This window comes from Schistocerca americana, chromosome 1 (genome assembly GCF_021461395.2).
Source record: "Schistocerca americana isolate TAMUIC-IGC-003095 chromosome 1, iqSchAmer2.1, whole genome shotgun sequence".
NCBI lineage: Eukaryota > Metazoa > Arthropoda > Insecta > Orthoptera > Acrididae > Schistocerca > Schistocerca americana.
In genome coordinates, this window is record NC_060119.1 from 967,443,345 (window position 1) to 967,469,333 (window position 25,989).

Genomic DNA, 25,989 nt, shown 5'->3' on the forward strand with positions numbered 1-25,989 from the left:
CCAAGTAGACTCGCTGCTGTATGGCGCTCCAGAAGAGGATCAATAGGCTTGACGAATTCATGCCAAGTAGACTCGTTGCTGTATGGCGCTCCAGAAGAGGATCAATAGGCTTGACGAATTCATGCCAAGTAGACTCGCTGCTGTATGGCGCTCCAGAAGAGGATCAATAGGCTTGACGAATTCATGCCAAGTAGACTCGCTGCTGTATGGCATTCCAGGGGAGGAGCAATAGGCTTGATGAATTCATGTCACGTAGACTCGCTGCTGTATGGCGCTCCAGAGGAGGAGCAATAGGCTTGACGAATTCATGCCAAGTAGACTCGCTGCTGTATGGCGTTCCAGGGGAGGAGCAATTGGCTTGATGAATTCACGCCAAGTGGACTCGCTGCTGTATGGCGCTCCAGAGGAGGAGCAATAGGCATGACGAATTCATGCCAAGTAGACTCGCTGCTGTATGGCGTACCAGAGGAGGAGCAATAGGTTATCACCCAGACAGTCACAATGTTTAGGCTCATCAGTGTATATATTGCGGCCATCTCCTCAATTTAGTTTTCATATGTGGCAGTGGCTAGAATTTAAGGTACCGGAATTAGAAATTTTTTCTAGCTTTTGCTGGACCATAGATTTAAGTTAAGTTTTTGAGCTATAAAACTCAATGAAATTATTAGTGGCCAACAAGACAGTAATCTGCTCCATGAAACGTGTGCAAATAGCACTGATCGCCAAAAGGCGAGCTTCAAATGAATACTTAAAATATGAATGACTACGCTCTCTAATTAATATCAAAGACTCACAACCTTCTACTTCATTCCAAACGTAAAGCAGCTTCGGCAGCCACTGTTACTGTTACGATGTTTTATCACACATCTCCGTTAACATGACGTAAGGTATTTCATAGAACGCGATCACCTATTCAGTCACCGTTATTAGATGATTCTTATTTGTAGCAACGTAATAGATTTACAAGAAAACAGTGCACCTCAGATATCATTAAATTAAATTTAAGTCTGTGAAGTGTTGTATGCACGTAAAAAGCAGAATACAGATGTCTGAAGTTTAATCTGTAGTTCTTTCCATTTACATTCATCTGGTATCGTTGGAAATCAGAGAGCTACAATGTTCTCTTTTGAACAATGTTATGCTGACAAGGGGTAGTATCACGTGTTATTATAAACTCTGCATGTTACGTTTTGAAACTCGAACGTAGTTACAAGTCTGACCTGATATCAAATATAATTAAGGACTCAAGAGCCTCCACAGGTCGTGGACCTTGCCGCGGTGTCGTAATTGAACACATCAGAGTGGTATCAGTTGGGAGGGGGGGGGGGGGGGGGGGCGGGCAGAGTGATATTTTCAATAGCTACAGGTGCAGTAATCTGGCTGACTGACAGATATGGCCTTGTACCATTAGCCGACATTTCGTCGATGTGTTGGTACTGTGAACCTCTGAAAGCAGGATGAACAACGGTAGTTCAAAAATAGTTCAAATGGCTCTGAGCACTATGGGACTCAACTGCTGTGGTCATAAGTCCCCTAGAACTTAGAACTACTTAAACCTATCCAACCTAAGGATATCACACACATCCATGCCCGAGGCAGGATTCGAACCTGCGACCGTACCGGTCGTGCGGTTCCAGACTGTAGCGCCTTTATCCGCTTGGCCACTCCGGCCAGCACAACGGTAGTTACATGGCTTGGATAAAAATATAGAAACACCGCGAGAAATGCATGCTTGAAGATAATTGTAGATACCGGACAAGTATGCAGGTTACGCTGTTGTATATGACAATATATGACAACGAACGGCACCTGTTTAATGTTCTAAGCACGTTGCAAGTGTCAGTCGCGGTCAGAATAGTGTTCTGTGCAGTTGGGGAAGCACTATGTCGGAGCTAACCGGTTTCGAACGCTGCAGATTATTGGTGCTGGTATGGCGGATGCTTCCGTAACCTAGGTACCCGAAGTGTTTGGTGTTTCAAGAAGCATAGTGTCGAATATTTATACAGTATACAGAGAAATCACAAAAGCATCATCCGTTGTCACAACGCTAAGTAAGTCCTGTGTGATCGTGACGGCCTGTCATCGATGACGACTGCGACGAAAAACAAGGGAACGACAGCTGCAAAAGTCACAGCAGAGTTTAAAATCACACTCGCGAATCCTCTCAGCACCACATCAACATGACAGGAGCTCCATAAGAAGGGTATTGTAGGGTGAACTGGAATTCCAAAACTGCTCGTCAGTGACGCAAATGCACTTAACAGGAAAATATGGTACCGGAACCATAAAATCTGGACTATGGAGCAATGAAAGGGAGTCATTTGGTCGTATTAGTCTTATTTCACAGTGTTTCATACTTCCGGCCGACTTTACGTTCCAAGAGCGAAACATAGCATGATGTGGTGATCAGTTAGGCAGCCACATCATGGTATTCCATGGGCCCAAGGCTTACTCTGTAGGATCACGTAAATGCCACGGATTATGTGACCATTTCGGCTGGTCAGGTAAATCTGATGAATGTCAACGGTTTCATTATACCGTATTATGAACGGTAATGCGTTTTGTTTTTGGTGTTTCCATAGTTTCGTCTACCCTTTATACCCCTACTGTATAAGCATGGAGAGCTCCACCAAACCAATCTTCGCACTGAAGACCACAACAACAATTAAGATGAATTCACGGCTCACGTAACTAGAGGCTGGAGTAGTGTAGTCTGTGAAACTTCTGTGGATATCATAATTTCAGCGTGTGGCTGGATTCCATGAGAGTCGTCGCTGCACGGCATGTTCTAATTTTAGCGCCTTGACGTTGGCCGGCAGGTGTACGTGGCGGAGGCCGACGGCATCATGGAATTTGGCGGCGCTCCGACTCTCGGCAAGCGGCTGGTCGCCGTCAAGTCGCTGCCCATCGGAGCTGCCGAGAAGTCCAGGTAAGTGAGGGGCATCGCACCGTGGCCATTGGGGGTTATCACACTGCTCACTTACTGAACAAGTGGAACATAATGCACTGTTGATGGGTTTCTCTAGCTCTCGTCTCTGAATTTTCTGTAAAACTGATTGACCAGACTGCTACGACATTACCTGGGATGCATGGTACTTTACAATCTCGCTTACAGTAAAATGCTTCTAAATTTATGCCTGCACTCATGAGCTACCGAGCATTCTTGATGAGAAATAAGTGGGGCACTCACTAACTAATGCAACAATATTTGTTAAAGATGATTGATTTTAGTTAGGATTCCAATACATCATATTGCTCCTCACTGTTTTTTACTCCTAAACCATATATTTTAACGTAATCAAATAATTAGTGGAAGAGTCTATATGCCCGCATGGTACCACTCTATCTGTCGACATCTTAGCCCAGGTCTTGCTGCATCCCAATCATCGACGTAGTACTTCCCTGAGGGCTACTCCTCCATTGGGACAGACACGTGGAAGTCGGAAGTTGCGATATCCGGACTGTAGGGTGGATGAGGAAGAACAGTCCAGTGGAGTATTGTGAGCTCCTCTCGGCTGTATAGATTTGTGTGCGGCCTGGTATTGTCAAGGAGGAGAGTTCGTTTTCATTTTTGAGGTGGATTACACGCTTTAGTCGATTCTTCAATTTCCTGAGGCTAGCAAAATACACTTACGACTTGATCGTTGCATCATGACGGATTATATCAAATGGAATAACTCCTTCAGAATCCCAGAAGACCATTGTCATTACTTTACCGGCAGGGGAAGCAATTTCGTACTTTTCTTCGGAGGAGAGGTGGCATGGCGTCACTCTGTAGATTGCCATTTTCTTTCCGATTCGATGTTATGAAACCTTGTACATTGCCTGTGACGAAGTTCGACAAAATTTTTCGCCATCAGGCTTGTAACGCGCAGGCAATTCCACACAGACGATCCTTCGTTGCTCTATGTGGTCCTTCTGTTAGGCGGTGAGGAAGCCAGCGGGCCAACACGCTTACTGGTGGGCGAATGTGTTAGCACTAACAACGGAGACGTCCAGTTGTGCAGGGAGGTGTTTGATTGTGATCCGTCGATCACTTCTACTGGTACCCCACATTCCAACACTGCAGGAGTTAACAGCTGTGTGAGGCCGACCGGCGCTTGGAAGATCGGACATGTTTGCGCAACCTTGTTGCGAGGTGACGGACGCCTCGCTTAACAACTCACCGCGCCTTTGTTCACTGCCAGATCTCCATAGACATACTGCAAGCACCTGTGAGCATCTGCGAAGCACTGGTTCGCCAAAAGCAACTCAATGGCAACTACCTGCTTGAAACGCACCACAGTTACAGATGCCATTCTGAAAGCTCCGTATAGTTCAGCCACCTATCGCAACTTCATGAACTACAGGGGCTGAAGCGCGAATATTCCACGATTCCCTCAATAAATCCCGCATTCTTTCAACCGAAACTGACCGATAAGAAAAACGTGTTACATTTATTACTGAACGCTCCTTGAATATTTCCCGCTTACCGTTGGCGATTGGGAAGGAAGACTGTCTGCCCTTTCCTGCACATTTCCGAATTAATCTAATTTTACGCGATATATAAGTTCCATGATATTACGTTTCTTCTCTCTTATTGGAACATGGTACTTATGAATGTTAAAATACAGACTCAGCGCCTTTCTTGTAGCGGCTCTGCTAGTTTCTTGAGCATTTCTGTCCTGACTATACACACCAGTAACGTAGCTCGTATGTATCCCTTGGATATTTTTTCCGTCTTCCGTTAATTCAAGTTGATGCAGTTTCCATTACCAGTCAAAAATGCTCAGTAATTGGATGGATGAACGAACGCTTTTATAGCGACATCCGTCTTCAGCGAATCACACTTGCTTAGCAGTCTCCCCGACAGTTTCATTCTGACTTAAGACTTGCCCACGGCTATATTTACCAGGTCGTCCCATTACAAACCTCCCCGTTCGACGAAAGGAACGAAAAGCCGCTGTGAAAGTTGGTAATGTGTCCAAATATCTAAATTTGATCACATGTAATTAGTGAATGCAGGGTTTATATTCGAATGTCAATAATGACATTTTCTGCAGTCCCTAGTCAAGCGGCAGCGACAAACCATACATTTCAACTAAATTCCTGCTCATCCCCTTCATGTGCATTAATCGTGGCCAGAAATCGAAACACGGACTTGCAAGTCAAAACAGTCGAATATATTTTCATAGAAGAAGAAGCTTAAAATAATACAACCATCGTAATACCAAAAACGAAAAACATTAAGAACGATGTACAATAATAATTTCTGGGTAAAAAATGTAACGAGAAAACTGAATTTCGGTGCCTATTCGAACACGAAAAGTATACTAAGAACTGAAGAAATGTCTTCTCAGATCATGAAATTACTCAAAAACAAAAACGCGGCAAAGCACGGTAGCCATAGAGGAAATGTAGAGAGAGCTCAGTTATTAGTTTTAAATACTGATGAGTTTAACATACATACACTTGATATAAGTAAAAAACCAAAATAAAACGAGTCAAATACAAAAAATTAACATTATCTTTGTGAAATTTTCATTATCTCATGACTTTTGTTCACCTTAAAGTAGTGGATAGGTGAATACGCTGGTAATAACCATGGAAATGCATGTCATTCGTAATGGGGAGATTATGATCCAGCAAAGCAATGGATACAAGTGTCTGAACCAACGGAAATGATGCAGAAGAACTGAATTTTACAGTGTACGACGATAACTACTTACACAGTTAGTGATGTGCTATTAACGATACCAATAACAAATAACGATGTGATGAAGGTTTTTGTTCGATATCATCGTTGTGTTTCGGGTACTGATTGACGCCAGATGACGGAATATTCCTCACGAAAAATTGGGACACGATTTCCTAAGGAGTCTTTAATAAGAAAAACTCGGATGTGGATAAAAGGCGTGTACTAAACTCATAATCGGAGGTTTACTAGGACGTGAGATGTCCTGCTTACCAGTCGACCAGACATCCTGGCAAGTCATTTACCCCAATACGCCATCGTTATTTTTCCGTAATCTGTAAAGAGTGAGACGATTATTTACAGGAAACTTCTCGAAGTAAGCTAACTGGAACCAAAGTTTAGTATTATTGAGGCACTTGATCAATCACTCAGTGGCAATCACACTGGACAAGGTGCCGCACTGGTTATGATACAGGACTTTCCTTCCGGACGAGTGTCGCCCAGATTGACATCCGACCATACTTATTTGATGAGAGGAGGCGAATCGAATTGTGTTTCGTACAAAAATTCCGCTGACAGTCCACGTCCAGCTGAAAAAGTGTGTTCTTCCTTTGCCATCGACAACATTTATGAGTCCACTAAATCATATACTTGCTACAATTTGAACACCTTAGTTGGTTACTTTTAAATAGTCGTTTAAATCAAGATGAAAGTTCGGAAAACCAGTCAGCCAGATCATTTGTTTGTCTCCAAATGTTGAATCTTTTGTCATACACAGACTGGACTTCATGCGGGACGCCCGAATCCTCTCGGCGCTGGACGAGCCACACCTATCGCGGGTGCTCGGCGTTTGCACGCTGGAAGAGCCGATGGGCGTCGTGCTCGAGTACCTCGACCACGGAGACCTCAACCTGTTCCTCAGGCAACACCACCATGAAGACGACCCGTACATCACAGGCGCTAACACCGTAAGGTGAGACCAGTGCGTCGGTTTTTCATCTCTCAGGCTTTCCCTTCCCTATTTTTCAGTTGATTCGATCATGTACCACGTAATAGGACATACATATTGATCACCACAAATAACGCTTTGTCCAGAAGCTGCCTAGTGTACATTAACAAGCATGATTGCCTTCCATGTAACTTTATCGTTACGAAGATATGATAAGCAGTACATCTGTTTTACATAGCAAATTATATCATTTATTCGGTAATCCACTTCCTCTCATCAAGATCTTTTGAAAAAGTACCAAAGAGAGCCATTCGCGTAATCCTTACGGTATTAAATATGTAATACAAAACTGACTTTCACTTCTATACCAATAAGCAGCGCACAAACGTGGGGTAAAGTAAATCGCCCACTTGTGAAGCTGACCGTACACAAATGAGAACGGAAGTAAAATGCCCTTCGGCCATTCCGTCAACTTCCTTTAGCTGAAAGTTTCTTTGAGTACAGTGTACACCAACGAGAAGAAACTAAAAATGTATTCATCTAAGGAGAACACGACGGGGCCCTCACACGCTGAATATTTAGTGCGCAATAATACTGTGTCAATATATTGTGTTGAAGTGCGAGGCCACGAGCTTCACAATATTACTGCGTAATATTTACGCCCGGGCAGTGTCAGTTTGAGCTCTGTCATCGCAACGAACATCTAGGCATTTGATGATGTAGGACTTAGGTGTATTGATATCGTAGTTGCTACGTCCCGCAAAAAGGAAAGTAAGAGGATGCGGCGATGGGCGGAAAAACTATTTGGAAGGTGTTCTACGCACGACCGTAATAATCTGCTAAGAGAACTCGCAACAGAGGCAAACAACTGTCCAAAATTTTTAAGGATGAATGAGGAATCTTTCAACGAATTGGTAAACCTCGTTACACCTTACGTACACAGAACAAGGACTGATTATATACACGTCGGATTTTACTTTCCACGATGCTGGACGTGTTATAAAACCTCATAATAGTAAGGTACATGTCTGTGGAGTATCGGTATGTAGTGCTATTATGCATTTCTTTAATAAATAATTTAAACTTCTGAAATGAAGAGATAAACTGTGGCAGTGTTCTTTCCATGAACTTAAACACTTTTGTCTAAAGTTTCTACAACTAGTTACTGAATACGTATTAAATATGTGCTGAAACTATTTCCCTGACCGTACTTCACCAAATGTTTCCTTTCATTTGTCTTGCTTGTGTTTCCTTATTCATATAGCGGCATTGTATCAACAGTTTCCATGTCTGCGAATCACGAAGTCTCCACAGGAACTGCCGTATAGTGCATAACGCCACCCTTACACAGCACAATATATTTCGCAATACACTGAGTGAGTGTGAGTATTTTTAAAGCTCTGCAATCCCTTCAATACACTGCGCGAACCGTCAATACCACTCTCAGACGGACAATAGTATTGCTCAGTTCTCATTATTATACAATAAATATCGAGCGTGTGAGGGCCCCTAAAGTTAGCAGAACAGTAATTGCAATGACATTTTCTTCGTTACATACGGATACATGTAGTACAGTACCGTAGCACTTTTAAAACGTATGCTGTGTACAGCAAAGGCAGTCCTTGATTAAACACTGCACATTTATTACTATTTTCTTAGTGCATTTACCCTGCGTTTTTATTTATTTTCTCGGAACTCTAGGAAGTGGATACGTTACACACCTGCACACCTACGCACCTGTGCTGCGTGCTAGTGCAGGAGAGTGAAAGTCAATTTTGCGATACTTTTTTAATAAAGTGATGTTTCCGGGAATAATATGCTGTGATAATAATAAACCTAAAAAATTTGTCCGTGGTAGGCTGTAATGCAATGCTTATTTTATCGTGCGATTAACTAATTTCGACTAAGCGTCGTTGTCAAGCACGTCTGTAACATATGCATATCGTGTCATTTTGAAAGCACTCTAAATTACAAGTAAAAAGTAGCCATATTACGTTATTTTACATATGGCTACTTCTTACGTGTAATTTAGAGTGATTTGAAAATGACGTGAATACAGATGTTACAAATGTGCTTTACAATGACGATTAGTAGAAATGAGCTAATCACACGATAAAATAAAAATCGCACTATAGACTACTACTTACCATGTTTACGTTTATTAAGCATCTAGAGGCTGTAGATCCCCACAAATACAAAACACTGTGATACGTTCTTGAGTTGGTATTGACTACTGAAAGTGGGTTGTTGAATAGATCATTTAGGGTGCGATTTAAAAAAGACAAACGCGGTTCATATCTTCGTAAAAAAATTCACAGGATAAGCAGTCACGCCAACTAATTTCCTTCTGGTCTCTAAACAGCATTTTCCTGGTACATTTCTCATGTTGCTTCTGGACAACAACTTATTTCGGAAGCTCAGATAAATGCGACACGCTATTCCCTTGCGATTCTTCTAGCACGGGTTGCGTTACTTCAATACATGGAAAACTTTATTTTATTATTCAACTTCATGACCAGTTGTCTAAGACGAAAAACTGCATTAATAGAAAGGGCAAGGTAAATAAATCATTTGCAATAGCGTTCTGCAAAGGTCAGTAGAGGGTTTTTAGGAAATCACTGTGAGAACTGGAACTCTTGTTACGGGAAATGAAATTTACAGCATGACAGGAGTAAGCGATTGCACAGACAATTCTCCAGTGGTTACAAGAGAGCGCCTGTACTTGTGTTGCTACATACAATGAGTCCTCTGTTCGGGGTCACCTCACACGTCACTTAGAACAATTAATGAAGTTGCCTTCTCGCGGAGAAACACTCATGTGACGACGACTCGTGAATGAGTGTCCCACGCAGACTGTCTTGTGTGAAGTTCAACGTGTTGAAGGTCGCAACCAATTTTTTCAGCAGACCAGCTTAGCTACAGTTCCAGCACTGAGAATAAGGCAGAAATGCGACTTATTTTTCGCAGTCATTTTCATTGTCGTCAGTGTAAAAATATGCTGTCCATTTAAAATTCCGAGTCTGTCACTATTACAATTTACACGTTCATGTTTCTACTGATGTTATTTTACGAAGCAACTAGGTTAGAAGCACTGAGAGACTCTCTGGCTTTGGTTTAAATGCTATAATTTACAAAGATACAACACTAAACAGTCGTCCACAACGGCAGTTATGGAAACTTGGTCTTTGTGCTGTTATCAGCTAGCTACAAATCCAACCACCTCTGTTAATTTTAAGAGGGAACCGGAGCATTAAAAAAGATTTCTGGGTAACGTGAACAAAGGAAACTAATAATACACTGCATCTTTATTAGATTCTAATCCGTGCTAACGTCCACATCCTACTAAACATTTGCACAGGGTGTGAGGAAACTATGTACACGAAATTTCAGGGTGTTTACTGCAGATTACTTTGATGTCACAGAACATACAGACAATTTTTTCCCGTCTGTTGTATTCGGAGTGGTGAGCCATTACTGTGTCCATCACGGACTTGGGACCTCACGCCTACGGATTTTCTTTCGTCAGGTGAGATGAAGCATTTGGTGTACGAGACAACTTTAGGCAGTTAAGGAGAGCCAGTTGCCTGCTTGGCTGAAGCTGCAAATGTTATTCGTGAAACACCTGATAGTTTTGAGCTTCTTCAGGAATAACTAGCATCTAAATACAACATTTTCTTCATCACCTCTAAAACAATATTCATCACGGGGCAGACTTAGCTTGTCTCTGAACATCACTACTGTCAATATATTCATGGGATCCTAGCGGCGAAACAACACACCTGTGACATTGCTGTCATATAAAACATTTTCCCTTTATTCAAACTGAACATTCTAAAATTTTATATGTGTACTGTTTCTGCGCTTTGAAAATATTTAAAGTGATTATCACGTGGATAGTAGATCGTATAAAGCGCAGCATTTCAACAAAACGATCATATTTTCATAGAACAGGCAGGTTACAGTTATGCTTTCATTGTCAACACATCATGAAACATCACCCTTGCAGCAACAGAAAATAAAATGATTTGCTATAGGGCTATGAAATCGTTAAAGGAATGGTTAAAAGGAACGCAAATGGCATTTTTCTCAAGTTTATTATCCTCGAAAAGATGCTATTGTTTTTTAATGTTTGTTTTGATATTTACAGGTATTTGAACCGTATCTAAAATAACTGTAATTACATCACAAATTTTTTCATTTACAGTTCAACGTGCCTACTGTACATAGCCTCGCAAATAGCGTCCGGGATGCGTTACCTGGAAACTCTGAACTTCGTACATCGGGACCTCGCTACGAGGTAAGCATACCCTTCACAAAAAGGACATGTATTAGCTGTCAGTGTTCAAACAGTAGATTGCTTTACAAATTCAATCTCTGTTTTGCAGAAACTGCATCGTGGGCAAGGCTTACCACGTGAAAATCTGCGACTTCGGCACCAACAACGAGCTGTATGCTGCCGACTATTATCCGATCGACGGATCGAGGTCGCTGCCAGTTCGGTGGATGGCCCCAGAGTCCGTGTGCCAGGTAACAGTCGTATCTACACGTAAGCTAAGTGGTGCTATGAGTAAGGAGTCCACGTTTGGAAGGTGTGGGAACGAAATGCTCATCCGATATCTAGTTTTAGTCTCTTCGGGCGAATGCTGGTATGACTCGTTTTTAAGGATACGGCCGATTCCTTGTTCCATCTACTTTCATCCCAACCCAAAATAAACGCAAAATACAACTCTTTATAAAATCAGATAAAAATTCGCTTGAGGCTTTCCTAGGACATAGCCTCTGCTCCTTACAATCTGAGAATGTAAACATAGAACAAAGGTGGCTTAAACTCAAAGAAATAGCACAGACGCAATTGAAATATACACCAAATAAATTAATAACGACGGTAGGAACACTATTGCAGAAGCAACAAAAACGCGTACAAAATTTAAAAGAATGCAAAATACACAAGATTTACAAAATTTTACAGAAAATCGAAATGTTGTGTGAAATTAAATTAAGATGCTTTTAATACTTTACTCAACGAAACTCTGTCTCGAAATAAGGCAGAGAATCAAGGGAGATTCTGATCGTATATAAATTACACTAGTGGAAAAGCACTAACAGTAACTTCAATGCACAATAACAATAGAGATTTACGAATTCCCAGCATGCTGGACAATAGCAAGTCCGAAACTTCTGTTAATCATTACACGAAAAACCAGCCAAATTTTCAACATTGGCTGGTTTTTCGTTGTACTGATTAAACAGAAGTTTCTGCCTTGCAATTTGTCCAGCATGCTGGAAATTCTTAAATCTCTATTGTTATTGTGCAGTGAAGGTACTGTTTGTGTCTTTCCACTAGTGTAATTTATATACGATCAGAATTTCCAACATTGGCTGGTTTTTCGTTTTACTGAAGAATGGTGATGTTATTGGTGGCAGTATTTTGCAGAGTTACTATACACAGTTTCCCGAAATTGCTTCACCAAAGAAGCTGAAACAGATATTCCAGACTTCGAAACAATAACACTTTAGAATATAAGTCGCTTAGAAGTAGATATCCTTGCTGTAGCAAAGCAGCTTAAAACAATAAAGGCAAGGCCTCCTGTCCTGATTGTGGACCAGTCAGGTAACTCTCATTGTATGCTGATATAACAGCCCCATACTTAGCAATCAAATACAACCACTCACTCGTCAAAAGATACCTACCTGAAGACGGGAAAGTTGATGAAGTGAAAACAATACCCAAGAATGGAAATAAGAGTAATCCGCTGAATTACAGACTCGTTTTGTTAGTGGAACGTATACTGTTCTCGAACATTCTGATTTATCTAGAAGAAAACTATTTATTGACAGACAGCCAGCACGGATTCAGAAAATATCGTTCCTGTGAAATGCAACTAGCGCTTTATTCTCACGAGGTAATAAGTATTATTGACAAGGGATGTCAGATTGATAACATATTTTTGGATTTCCGGAAGGCTTTTCTCACCATATCTCAGAATAGACTTCTAATCAAATTGCGCGCCTGTGGAATATCGTCTTAGCTGCGCGTCTGGATTCCTACCAGAAAGGTCACAATTCGTAGTAACTGACGGAAAGTCATCTAGAAAAACAGGAATAATATCTAGCATTTCGCAAGGAATTCTTGTAGGCTCTCTGCTGTTCCTGGTAACTGGCAGTTGACTCTAATTAATGAATAAGTATGAAGAACCACATGCTACTAAATGGAATCTACTAAATTTCTGTTACACGATAAATCACACAAATATAGAGGCTGCAAATTTGAATAAATGCTTAGGGACTTCAGTTACGAATAACTAAGTCGGAACGATCACGTAGATAATATTGTGGACAAAGCAAACCAAAGACCACGTTTTCCTTCAGAATACTTAGAAAATGCAACAGGTCTACTAAAGAGATTGTCTACTCTACTCTTGTGCATTTTGTGGAGTTTTGCTGTGTGTTGTGGGATCCGCTTCAGACAGGATCGACGGAAGACATCGGAAAAGTTCAAAGAAGGACAGCTCGTTTTGTACTGTCGCGAAATAGGGGGGAGAACTCCATGTATACGATACGCGAATTGGGGTGGCAGTCGTTAAAACAGTTTTTCGTTGAGATGGGATCGTCTCATGAAATTTCAATCATCAGCTTCCTTCTCAGCATGTGAAAATATTTTGTTGCCAACCGCCTGTATAGGGAGGAAGGAACTTCTTAATAAAGTAATAGAAACCAGAGCTCTCACGGAAAGATTTAAGTTTTCGTTTGTCCTGTGCGCTGTTTGGAAGTGAAACGGTACAGAAATATCTTGAAGGTGGTTCGATGAACTCTCTGCCAGGCATCTAATTGTCGGTTGTAATCTTATAAATGCGGATGTAGTTCTTACCACCGTCGATGTGGACTAATATTTCTACGCGGTACTGATAATCATTGGGAAGAGGGCTAGGACAAAATATTGCGAATCTAAACCCATTCACGTGATTGTTTTCTGAATGAACATACTGAAGCTATCTTTTCTTTGCATCTTGTACTGGATTAGGAACTGCCAGGTGTGATGTGTGATACTTTCGAGAGAAGATTATCGGGGCTTGTTTAGCTGACGCACTCGCAACAGCAGTTGTAGGGTAACCACACTAGAGGCTGCAATACCTAATATCGTAACAGCATAAAAGGACACAGAAAATTTTCTGCTGCTGAACGCAATGATAGAGGCAATGTTGTGTTAAAGATCGTTACTTCTTTTGCGAAGATCACTGTCATCAGTCCGGCAGTAAACACTAATGCATGTCTGGGGAAGAGTGTCAAAGAAGCAATACGACATGACTTGTATAATCAAAACATTCAAAGGGCAGCTGTTGTAAACTGGGTGGAAGGAAGCTTCTGCGGTCCGAGGGACACTAAAAAACAGTGAATAATTTTCATGTGGTTCGAAGATATGATCAAGCGCCATTTCTGACGTATATTTACATATATAACTTTTCAGTGTCTACGCTGTTCGAGCAACGACCAATGATACAGTCAGGTACTTTACAGACAAATACCTGGCGTGCTGGTTGTGGACAGAGGGAGTTCTTATTAGGAATATTTTTGAGAGGACTTCGAATTTCAGAATTTGCCTTACAACTAAGGGAAACCTTCTGGAAACGTCGGTTGGAACGAGCGGAAGGCCAATTACTTTTAATTTAGGGATGACATATTATATGATGTACATGAACCCAGATATTCAAGTGCATTTCAACATATGTATACGGTGCAAAGTCAATGATTTGCTCGACTACTGTATTGTACGAATGGTGTTCATGACCGTTGTCTTATTTGAATGTAATGCTATTAAACAAGTGCCGCCTGTATTAAGGGTCCATTCTCATCAGTCAGCCTACAATGTAAGCTATTTTTAAGATTTTTTTTTTTTTTTGAAAACTGAAGATGCAACCAACGTAAATCTTTTTCAGAAATATATCTTTATTAGTGTGCCTGCAGTCCATTCCATCGGCTTTAGATAAAGTCTGTTTCCAGCAGACAGAATGGACAGTGGACATACTAATAAAGATATCTTTCTGAAATTTGGCCGAATTATTCCACAGGCATGTCAGCAAAGAATAATAGCCTGATTTTTAATTTTAAGTTATGCATTATTTATTGCAAGAAACATGACCAGTGGGTTTAATGATGACTGAATTTCTTTAAAAAATCAGAAAATTTTGTCCAGGAATCAATAAATAATGTGCCAAAAGATTTATATTGATTGTTCGATTAATTTTTCCAAAGAAATCTTAAAAATCGCTCATATTCCAGGCTGACTGAGGAAAATGGACCATTAAATGAGAGGAAGGGAGGGAAAGGCAAGATGAGAGAGAGGGGGGTGGAGAGAGAAGACATAAGGCATTTTAATTTCCTACAGCATGTCTCTCATATGGGATATGAACAGTTCTTATGTGGCTCACCATTCAGATGGCGCATCGAAAGCTATTTTGAATACCCCATTACACCAATATTACTTTAATGTAATATTTTACCTTATGCACTAATAACAGTTTTTTGAAATTCCTACTGTCATCCTAATTTAGCCTGTACTCTAGAAATGGAACGAGGTACCATATTGATTGGCACAGGAGACATGCATTTGAGTGGAGCAGGGTTAATATCTTCAGTTTGCCATCCAGATTTATTACTATTTGCGTCGAGATCCTGTAGGATCACACAAAACATTTTGTCCTATTTGAGCATTCTTTCTAATTTCCCACAATTCGCCCATATTTTCTCCATGGAGTTTCTTCCTATCCTCAGTCCACTTTTTTTTTCTTTTGTGCTTCATTCTCTGACCAAACATTCCACTTGTAAATTTTGTTTCTATATACGTTTCTGTCTTGAGCTTCTAGTGGATCCATCTGTAATATTTCTTGGTCAGTTTGATTTGTGTGAACCATGGTACTGTTGACTTGACTTAATGAGTATTGTTGGTGGTAGCATGCTGATGTGCACATAGAACTTAAACCTTCTTTTTCTGACATCTGCTGCTGGGGTTCACGTCTTTTGTGTGGTTTTCCTAGAGTGAAAACTGTATCCCTCTTCTGTCAGCTTTGGGCCAGAAATTTTCCGCATGATTTTGCCTTCTTCATGGCTTTCCACATTGCTTTTAGTATGGAGTGTCAGTGTCGCCTTTGCTTACAGCATTTCAAGCTAAATACTGTGCTTGATAGTTTGTTTAAATCTATATATATTTCCTGTTGTATATGCCTTGTTTTATTCTGTAAGCTCTGTTAATTTTTTGTAGTCAAGTCTTCTGTGACATCATTTCTCCACTTGTAGAGTCGAGGATTTCATCCCTGTATTTGGAATGTGTAGTAACTCTGTTTATATTGCCGCATATTTCAAGGCCAACTTTTTTTCCACTTTTTTTTTTTTTTTTAGTATTTCTGTTTGTTTGGTTGCTGTTGCTTCATTATCTGAGAGTTTGGCCAGGCCGTCAACGAAAGCTACGTTTGCTTTTTCCGTCTTCTCCTGGGATTATCCTAGCCATGTTGGTTTCCAATGTTCTCAGATTTTCACTTCTTTTTCCACAGCAATTTTTTCACGAATAAGTTGGACAAAAGAGGAGATAATCTGTTGCCTTAGTGTATTCCAGTTTTGATCATGAACTTTCATCCATGAATTTAGCTTTTAATGTCTTGCAAGCAAATGTCTGTTTGAATAGTTGTAATGTTTTTGGGTCAAGTCCCTGTTCTTCTAAGATGTTCAGTAAGGATCGTCAGTCGACAGAATCGTATACTTTCTTGAAATCTATGAAATGCAGATGATTGTAGTATTCCTGATAGCCTTGTATTTCAGAAATGTTTTGAAATTGAATGTGTGTTCTGTGCATGAACGACCGAATCGGAAGCCTGTCTGAAATACAGAGATTTTGAACTGTAACTGTGCTTGTGTTCTCTGAAGTAAGCATGCAGAGAAAATTTTCTTGGTGACTTGTAGCAGGGAGATTCTTCTGTAGTTGCTCACATTCACCCTAACTCCTTTCTTGTGCAGCAGGTGGATAAGGGCACATTTTCAGTCGGCAGGGAGTTTTTCTGTTTGTCACATAATTGTGATTATATTTGTAAGTTCCTGTAAAGAGTTGAGTTTGAGATTATTAACTACCTCTGTAACGATGCCATATGGACCTCCCCTCATGTTGGTGGGAGTGATTCTGGATGAGTGGAGGTGCAGTCCACATTTAAGCTTTCTATTTTTTCCTCAAATCGATAATGGTGAATGCTTGACTGGTTCGTATGAAAAGGACATATCCGATTTCCATTCTCATTATTTCCCCATCCGCACTTATGCTCCATCTAACTATTCGTCTTTGTGGGGCCTTAAAACTCTGCTGCCCTTTCCCTTCCTTGTCCTATCCTAGTTTGTGTTCCGTCTCTAATGATTGTCGTCGGCAGGATGTTAAAACTTTCTTTTCTTCTCCCTTATATGTCGTATCCTAATTTATACTCGGTCCGTAGTAGCCTCACCAGCACATCGTGGGATTGTAGTTAGCATTGCTGACTCTCGTTAACGGTGTTCGTGGTTCGATATCTTCCATCATCACCGATATGCAAACTGCAGAAGGGCTGTCAAATAACAAGACTTGCCCCAGGAAGGGAAAATTAAAATACCAGAAGCTGTCTCTTTTGAATTTAATTTACTCACGCAGCCAGTTTCGGTGTTACATTACACCATATTGGGGCCCCTTGGATAACGTAAACAGGTAGTTCAAAGGGCCTGAAAATGGTGTAATGGAACACCGAAACTGGTTGCGCGAATAAATCAAATCCAAGAGAGCCGTCTCCAGATGCTTTAATTGTCACTTCCTACCAAATGAACGCCCTGTAACCATCTACTACAAGAATGGACAAACAAAATATTTCACGAGGTGGTAGAATTCCCCAGATGGAGCATCACGTCCCAATATGTCATAGGCACATTTCATTTAATTTGTAACGGATTCGTGGACGACGGGACGGTGAAACTTGATCTTCTAAACCAGTCTGGATTTTTTGCAGCCACTATTCTGTCTTTAAGGATCTTACATCTAGAGCGATTTCCCTCACTTTCACTTTCTTCGTCTCGGTTTTTGTATTACAACGTTCTGGCTACAGCTGGCTCCATAAGGAAGTCAACATTTTTGTTCAGACTGACTCAAGAGACCACATTTTGTTTCCAGGGCAAATACACGACGAAGAGCGACGTGTGGTCGTTCGCTGTGACGCTGTGGGAGGTCCTGACGTTGTGCCGGCGGCGGCCATACGAGTCGTTGTCGGACCAGCAGGTGCTGGAGGCGCTGCAGCACTGCTACGGCCTGGAGCGGACCCACTGCCTCGAGGACGCCGGCCTGGAGCTGCTGCCGTGCGCGCCGTGCGGCCCGCGAGACGTCCAGGAGCTGATGGCCGAGTGTTGGCGCCCCTGCGACGCCGACCGGCCCACTTTCCGCGAGATACAGCTCTTCCTGCAGAGGAAGACGCTGGGATACGCACCGCTCGGCGCCACCGTCTAGCCGCAGGTCGTGCCAGATACAATCACGGAAGCGGTCCAGTAGGGACACTGCGCGATGCACATGGTGCCTAGAAAAAAGGACTGCTCTGTAAGCGGTGCCAGTTTTAAGCTTCAAGACCACATGTGTTCTTATTGTGCGTCCTGCATTACCTGTGAACATATTGTCAAGTCGCAGTAGAATCTATAAAAACCTCTCGGGATTAAAGCCGTGTTAGATCGTTTTAAACATATATGCTTGCAACAGTGTTCGTCACTGTCAATTGACCGTCCCTCTTTAATGCAACTGTCCTACGAAGTGTTCGTGTTAGTACTTTCCTGTACCTCAAACGATCTCACGCATCTTTAATTTGAAGATTATTTGCTAAGTCTCTCAGCACTGCCAATACTGTTACGTTACCTCAGAGACGATGTGCATAATGGGACACAGTAGATGTCATTGGGCGTACGAAATCGCTTTGCAGAACTTATGTAAACATCTTATTTTCATTTACAAGTACTATAAAATGTGAAAGATCATAAGGAGGACGTTGACTACCGGAATGTAATATTAATTTGAGCGATGAAATAGACTGAAATAACGTGCACTGTAATAGCAGTCTTTAGCAATCGACGAATTACTGATAGCTGAAATTATAAATTTCATCGGGTGCTGCTAATGGTACTGAGCTACAACGTGTTCTGTAATTGAACTTATCTAATCGTTATGCTTTTTTTAATACATTTGTGTTAGAAGTTAGCTGGCGTGCTTCGGAATTTCAGAAGAGTGAAGTGCTGCATCTTCAAAGGAATGTTGGCGGAACGTGATTTAATTTCGATTCTGTAACCTTATCGAACGATGTTCTTGCGTGAAGCAAATGTTTTGTGAAATTTATGACGTCCATGCCATGACAGTGTAATTTTAAGAAATCTTTTATGTAGATGTGAATGTGTGCTTTCCCGGCGTATACAGCTGGTGAAGAGTTCTCGGGCTTCCAGCGGGTGGCGGTGTCTTCAAACTGCGACGTTTCGACGAGTGACATACTCATCATCTTCTGGCGAAGTCACATCGCCAGAAGATGATGAGTATGTCACTCGTCGAAACGTCGCAGTTTGAAGACACCACCACCCGGCTGGAAGCCCGAGAACTCTTCGCCAGTTTTATGTAGATACTACAAATTTGCAGCACACAGTTAGATGTTCACCCTAAGTGTAATTGTGAAATTTCTGCTTTCATAGAAGAACCTATCAGATTACACAAAGCACAATTTTCAGAAAAATAAGACTGAATAATTAGCTGCAAAGAATAACTTTATTGTATTCTTTACTACACTGACTAATGTTTTCTCAGTATTCTGAAAAACATTGTCATGAATCTATGATACACCAAAACACTTTGTCATCTGCTTCATCACTATGGATTCACTAAAGTTCTAATAGAGAAATGAGAGTTGAAATCATTCATTTTCGGGCAAGAATTAATTCGATGCAATTGTTAAACAGAAAATCATGAAACATTTTATTCACTTATTTTGCATTGTTCATGGAATTTTAATGATGATTCATTAGAGCCATTACCATCTTTAGATAGGATAAATTATCTTTGCACTGGTTACAAGGTTCTCTTTATGTGTGACACATCATTACAAGCATAATATAGAACAACATTCAAAAAACTAAAATAACTAAGAACATGCAACATCCTAATCTACAATAGTGACTATTGTGGATATACCTTTCTATTCTAACTACATAAATTTATAACCAGATCACTTCAAGTCCAATTTCAATTTTGGACAAAGCACTCTTGATGTGTATATTAGATTTTACCACATCCTAAGTACAACTTGCTTTATGGAGCAAAATGCAAGTCCTTCCGCTAAAAGAAAATCATTAAACTGAAGATATCATACATCTTTGCAGCAGATATTTAGGAAAAAATTATTGTATGCCTTATAAAAATTAAAAATTGCAAATTTAAAATATTTTCTCTGTTAAATCCTGTTTTTAAAGATGCTGATAGAAGCTATTTATTGTATTTTGTATTAAAGTGTATATATTTGTAACTTATGTGTATAGTAATAAAGGTAATATTTTCATCAAACTGTGTACCTTGTAGAAATTATTTTTTCAGGTATTTCACTCTTTGTCCGATTTGATAAAGACAAATGACACTGGCATTTCAAAGATGACTGCTTGGGTCATTCGCCTTTAGAAACATATGCCACATAATTTATATGGTGTACTTTCCTCTGAAATTTGTCCTAGAAGTGTTGGATTTGACAGCACTGTTATATTATGTATCAGAAAACTCTTTCTTCAGTATATTTCCTTAGGAACTGCTCAGATTACAGGCCAACACATTGTTTCATTCAAAAAAATGTAATTTTTATTTTGTGCACACTGTTAGTTACTGTCGTTCTACTTATTCCTGATTATTTTTAATATGAATATGATAAAATATGGCTTTCAATCAGGGAAATACAAAGAATAGGAACAACAGCCTTAAAACATTCAACAAAAATGGAATACATTTAAATGATTCTTAAAATTAAGGCTAAATCAAAGAAAAGTCAAAGAATCAATGCACGTTTTTAATAACCCTTCATTTTGGTGTCTTTGCAGAGCAAACAGTAAAAAAAAAAAAGCCTCCCAATGAAGAGTAATAGCTACCTTCTTTCCTGTAACTTAGCTGATTTGTGTTCTCTGTCTCTGTTGAATAGCTGTTAGACAGTCTGCCAAATATCTTTTAGCAATTTAACTGAAGTGGAGAATAATTCTTGAATATCATGCCCTTGATCAATACATTTGATATACATTAATAAAATGCTGAAGAAAAATGCACTTTTCTGTTTTTGTTAGGAAACTGGTCTGCTGGCAAATGAAACAGTTCATATTGTGTATGTCTTATGTTTTACAAATGATTGTCAATAAAACAGTGAGATTAATCAATTCATAATTGCACATGATTTAAGGAACCTATCTGCTGGAGTCATGTTACTTGCTCCATTCAAAATGTTAGCTTGTTCTTGCTATTACATTCATCAGAAGTACTATTAATGCAGTATGAGAGCGTCGGCTTTGACACCTGGAGTCCTTTTCAATAAAACAAAAAATTAAGGGGAAGAGGACTGGTGTGCTGAAAAGGCTAGTACATTGGACGTGCAACTCTTCAAGTACAGAGCGTCTTCCCTGGGAACTCAAACACCTCAACATGGTGTTGCAGGAAAACAGTTACTCAGAATGGCAGAACTGGCACGCCCTGCACCGTAACACTGTGGAGAAAGAGACAGCACAGCCTTCATACTGTACACTGGGAGCTATCGGAAAAAATTGGGTGAGTACTGAAAAGCGCTGGGTAAGAATTGTCTTCTGGTAGCCCTATAAAACACGGGCGTGATTGGGGCGCATGAAAGATGACCTCAGATTATGGAATGCAGAGGTATGATTCCATGCCACTGTGGCAAGACATCGAAGATCGGTGCCAAGAACACCAGCGGCACTCCCGACTAATATGTCCCGACAAGTCACAGAGCATAGTTTATCGGAGACTCATGTAATGGAATGTGAATTCACCAGAGTTTTAGCACAAATGTCGAAATACGGAGACAGAATCGTTAGAATAACCATCGAGGTACGCACCAGGGACAATTTTATCAACCGGGGCTGTGGCTATAGTCACGGCCAGGCTTGGGAACCAGCTCCGGATCTAGTTAATGCTTTATTTACTGGCTGCAGTTACGAGTCCCAGTATATTTTGCGTGCAATTGTGTAACTCAACAAGTCATTAGATCTGCAGGAACAGACAGTTCCACTCCACAGAAATTGTGCTTTCAGCAGTAGATGTTAGCACAGCCCAAATGACATTCAGAAGCGTGAACGTCAGCCCAGAATATGAACAGCTGTCTTGCGAATGGGTTCTTTGTGTGTGAAAGAAGGTCGTAAAGCTACTTACTGAAAAATAAGGTTGATATAAGACCTAAGGTGAGTGATAATATTCATATAGTTACCTTTAAACATACTTTGGTTAATTTTCATAAAATATCTACATAGCACCCTTGTAATATTCAATTCTAACATAACATTTGATTGGGACTTGGTTGTCTCTACAGGTACAGTGCACTGACTTCACAAGTTGAGGTTAGATTGAGTTTTGCTTACTTTTCTTTGATGTTTATAGCTTTTTCTGCTTTCAGGACCCTTCAAAAATAAAAACGTATTCTCGCTGAGGACGATATGGTGTTTCATTACACAAAAAAAGACAGAAATAATGAGTGACTAGTAAAATTTTAGTGATGTCAGCAAGATTCTTCTTTTGTTTCGGACTATGCCTACCTATTTCATAACAGGTCTTACATACGAACAAATTCTTACTAAATTAGTAAATATTTAGATGCTCTTGAAACAAGACTTGGATGTTGTATTAGTAGTAGTAATAGCTTTATTAATCCATAGATCTCGTTTTACAAGGATATAGAACATGTCAAAGTATTTGCAAGGCTAGAACAATTTAAAATATGCTAATTCCTATACACACACATTTACAGACTTCTAGTTAGAGACAATAATTAGGTTTACTCCTGGTATACAATACTTTTTTTACAAATAAGTTATAAAATAATGTAATGCCACACTGTTCACTGTCGTGTCAATACCAGTCACTGCCCACACGATACACACACTTTTTCAGAACACTTCACTCACTAAACGCACAAAAACACACACACACATTGGTGATCTCTGGGCCTCTTTCTGTACCGCAACTTCCCATTTGCTATCTTGAAAAACTGAGTCAGCGTCCCTCTATAATAGGTGAGATGTTGAGCTCAGAAAGAGGAAGAGGTGTTAGTATTGTGCTTGGGGGTAAGTTTTTCTAGAAAAGGGAAAAAGATGGGAGAAAACCTGGTGTGAAGCTATGCGATTGCAGGCTTTCTCCGCTTATTTCAGCTATGAAATCTTCAAGGGGTTATCAGCCGAGTGTCGTCGTCTTCTAGTCGCAACGTTTCAATGGACTGCATACCCATCATCTTCAGGCAAAGTGTCGGGATGTTCCTCTTCCTGCTCACTGTGAATGACAGCCTCCCAGAGGTTGCCTAAAAAAGAGGAGTCTTTGTCCTATGACATTTACTCCAAAATGATGGGCTGGAATTTATAACTAGGACAAGGGAAAACTGGACTTGCCCAAGCAAGGAAGGATAAAATAACTTATATGTGCTAGTAGATGTAGTACATCTATGATGCATTGCCAATCCTGGGGCGTGAAGATCGGATGGAAATTAATCAGAGCTAGCTCTTTTTTAGAGATGACGTTGTGCAGATTTGCAGCTGCCCAAACAGAGTCATATGGTTGATGGGGAGGAGGGGGTTTGGGAACATCGGGATGGGTAAAAGGGTGCGGATGGTAGAGGTACAGATATGTACCACCTCGCAGCGTCTCCGCTAGCATGACCATCACCAGCTTAGCCGTTCTCAGGTTGTCCGGCAGCGGAAGGTGGTCATGTTTGGCAGCTTGCTCTTGGACCACAGCAGTGACTTGTGCTGCCTCTTCGTCGTCCTCTTCTTAGGGCTGCTGTACCACCTCCTCCATTTCCTCGACAACCTCTCCAGCTACCTGCCTTTCCGCGTCGGCCAGAGAGGCGGTCGTCTGAGTTTCTGCATATATCCCCTTCCTAATGGGAGTCGGCGTCTCTTCTCTGCGAGTCGCAAGGGTCAAGGCCTCCGCCAGTTGCCACACCTGACGGCGCGCCTCATCCAGTTCCGCCCTCAGGGACGCCCTCTCCTCCGCCATGGCGGATTTTAGCGTGGCAACGACTTCGTCCGTGGTTTTCTGTAGCGATTCGCGGAAACTTTTGCAGTCGTCTTCTTAGCGGCGGCGCGGCCCGCTTCCCCTTCTTGGACAGGGGGCGGGGCGGCCGCCTTGTCTTCCTGGGCCACTTCTCCAGGTTGAGCGGCCTCAGTCTTCTTATTCCGCTTCTACTTGCTATAATTCTTTATGTAGCTGCAACGACGATGGTTTGCAGCGTGTGCGCCGTGGCAGTTAACGCACTTCGGAGCAGCATCTCGCTATTTATTACAGTCAAGTGCATTATGTGCCTTCGCACAGTTCATGCATGCGATCACAAAGCTGCAGGACTTTGCTACATGGCCAAGCTGTTGGCATTGGTAGCACTGCTGCGTCTTCATCTTCTTCTCGCTCTTCTTTCCGCTTCGTACTTCGTCGGCCAGATGCTCCAGTAGGAAGGCGAGAAGGCGATATCTTGACTTCCCTTTGGCTTCGCCTCCCTTGCCACGTCCAGCCATGTTTGCGCCGTACAACAGCGACAGCGACGAAGTTAACTACAGCGAGTCCAGCAGCGGCCTCCCGTCGGGATGTTCCTCTCTCTTCGCACTTTAAGTCATCTTCTTGAGGAAGGTAAGGAGGAGTCTGTTGTCGTTAGACATTTACTCCACTTAGGATGGATTGATATGTACTGGTACGTTTGGAATAACTGGGATAGTTGGGCGGAGGAAGTACTGATGATTGGTGGTCAGAGACTGGCGGTAGGTTACAAGAATTACAGCGAAGCGTCGGCTAGGGACCTTTACTTGACTGACTCTGTTAACGCCCGGGACTGCCAGTCGACGACTGACAGGGCGAGTGGTTGCTGCTGCTGCTGATGATGATGATGATGGGTGTCCGGCGCGGTAAGGAGGAAAGTCTTCTCAGTCCTCCTGGCGTCTAGGTGCTTCTGCTGTCCTTCTTCTTCTTCTTCTTCTTCTTCTTCTTCTTGTATGTGTCTACTTGTGACACTTTGGGATCCGTCACGTCCTCCGAGCTGGCGGCTTCGGCGTCTTCAGCGGTCCTCGCCCCTTGTTCTTTGCTTGCGTTCTCGGCTTGTTCTATCGAGGCAACGAGAACTTACAACTCGACAGGAGTGAGAGGAGGGCGGGCGTTGTAGGACCTGACAATGTCGAAGTGGGTGGACACTATCTTCTGCAGCTGCGTCTTCGAGAGGGGGCAAGGAACTTCCAAGATGATGACCTGGATTGCCTTGGTCTACGCCGTGACGGTTGTCTGTACGGCTGCGTCTTGTGTTACCACCCCCGTGGCTTCCTGTATTACTACAGGCTCCAGGGGGGCGGCAGTCTGCGTGTTGGCGTCCTCCTTCTGTGCTGGACGGGGCTGGCTGGCCAGTGCATAAGGGAGACTATGCACCAGCTGCCATGTCTCGGCTAGTTTGGCTTGGAGTGTAGCCCTCTCTTCCGCCATTGCGGCTTTGAGGACAACAATTTCCTCGTCGTCGGCGGCGCGGACCCTGGCACTCACCTCGCTGACTGCGTCCGGAGGAACAGTCGCATCATCGACTACCCCGGATCCGTCAGAGGCGGGGAGTGGCGGCGACGCAGTGGCCGCGGTTGTGTCCGCCTTCTTTGTTGTCTTGAGCCTCAGTCTTGTCGTCTCACCGCGACTCCAGCTCTTAATATAACTGCACCCTCGGTAATTCGCTGCGTGAGCGCCGCCACATTTGGCGCAGCAGCGTGTAGCGTCCTTCGTGCAGTGGCGCGAATCGTGTGCTTGCGCACACCGAAGGCGCGCCACAGGATTTCGACAGTACTTGGCAACGTGGCCAAGTTTTTGGCGGCAGTAGCACTGCTCCTTCCGATCCGTCGTCTTCTTGCGTCCCCCATCTTCTGATGTGCCAAGCACGAGGCGCAGCAATTACAGCAGGGCGGCAGCTTTGTCTCCGTTTCCGCATCGTTCAAGCACGCAGGGGAGCGACGACGTGAGTAGCTGGTTCAAATGGTTCACATGGCTCTGAGCACTATGGGACTTAACTTCTGAGGTCATCAGTCCCCTAGAACTTAGAACTACTTAAACCTAACTCACCTAAAGACATCACACACATCCATG

At 42.0% G+C, this 25,989-nt stretch overlaps 1 protein-coding gene across 1 annotated transcript in view; it reads left to right on the forward strand.

The window, feature by feature from the left end:
- Nucleotides 1-19,082, forward strand: part of LOC124595579 (discoidin domain-containing receptor tyrosine kinase B-like) — a 195,109-nt gene extending 176,027 nt beyond the window's left edge. The window contains exons 13-17 of the mRNA XM_047134373.1: nt 2,820-2,929; nt 6,453-6,647; nt 10,828-10,920; nt 11,009-11,150; nt 17,794-19,082. Of these exons, the coding sequence (XP_046990329.1) occupies nt 2,820-2,929; nt 6,453-6,647; nt 10,828-10,920; nt 11,009-11,150; nt 17,794-18,123 (870 nt within the window). The 3' untranslated portion in view covers nt 18,124-19,082. The remainder of the gene's footprint in view (nt 1-2,819; nt 2,930-6,452; nt 6,648-10,827; nt 10,921-11,008; nt 11,151-17,793) is intronic.
- Nucleotides 19,083-25,989: the final 6,907 nt, after the last annotated feature.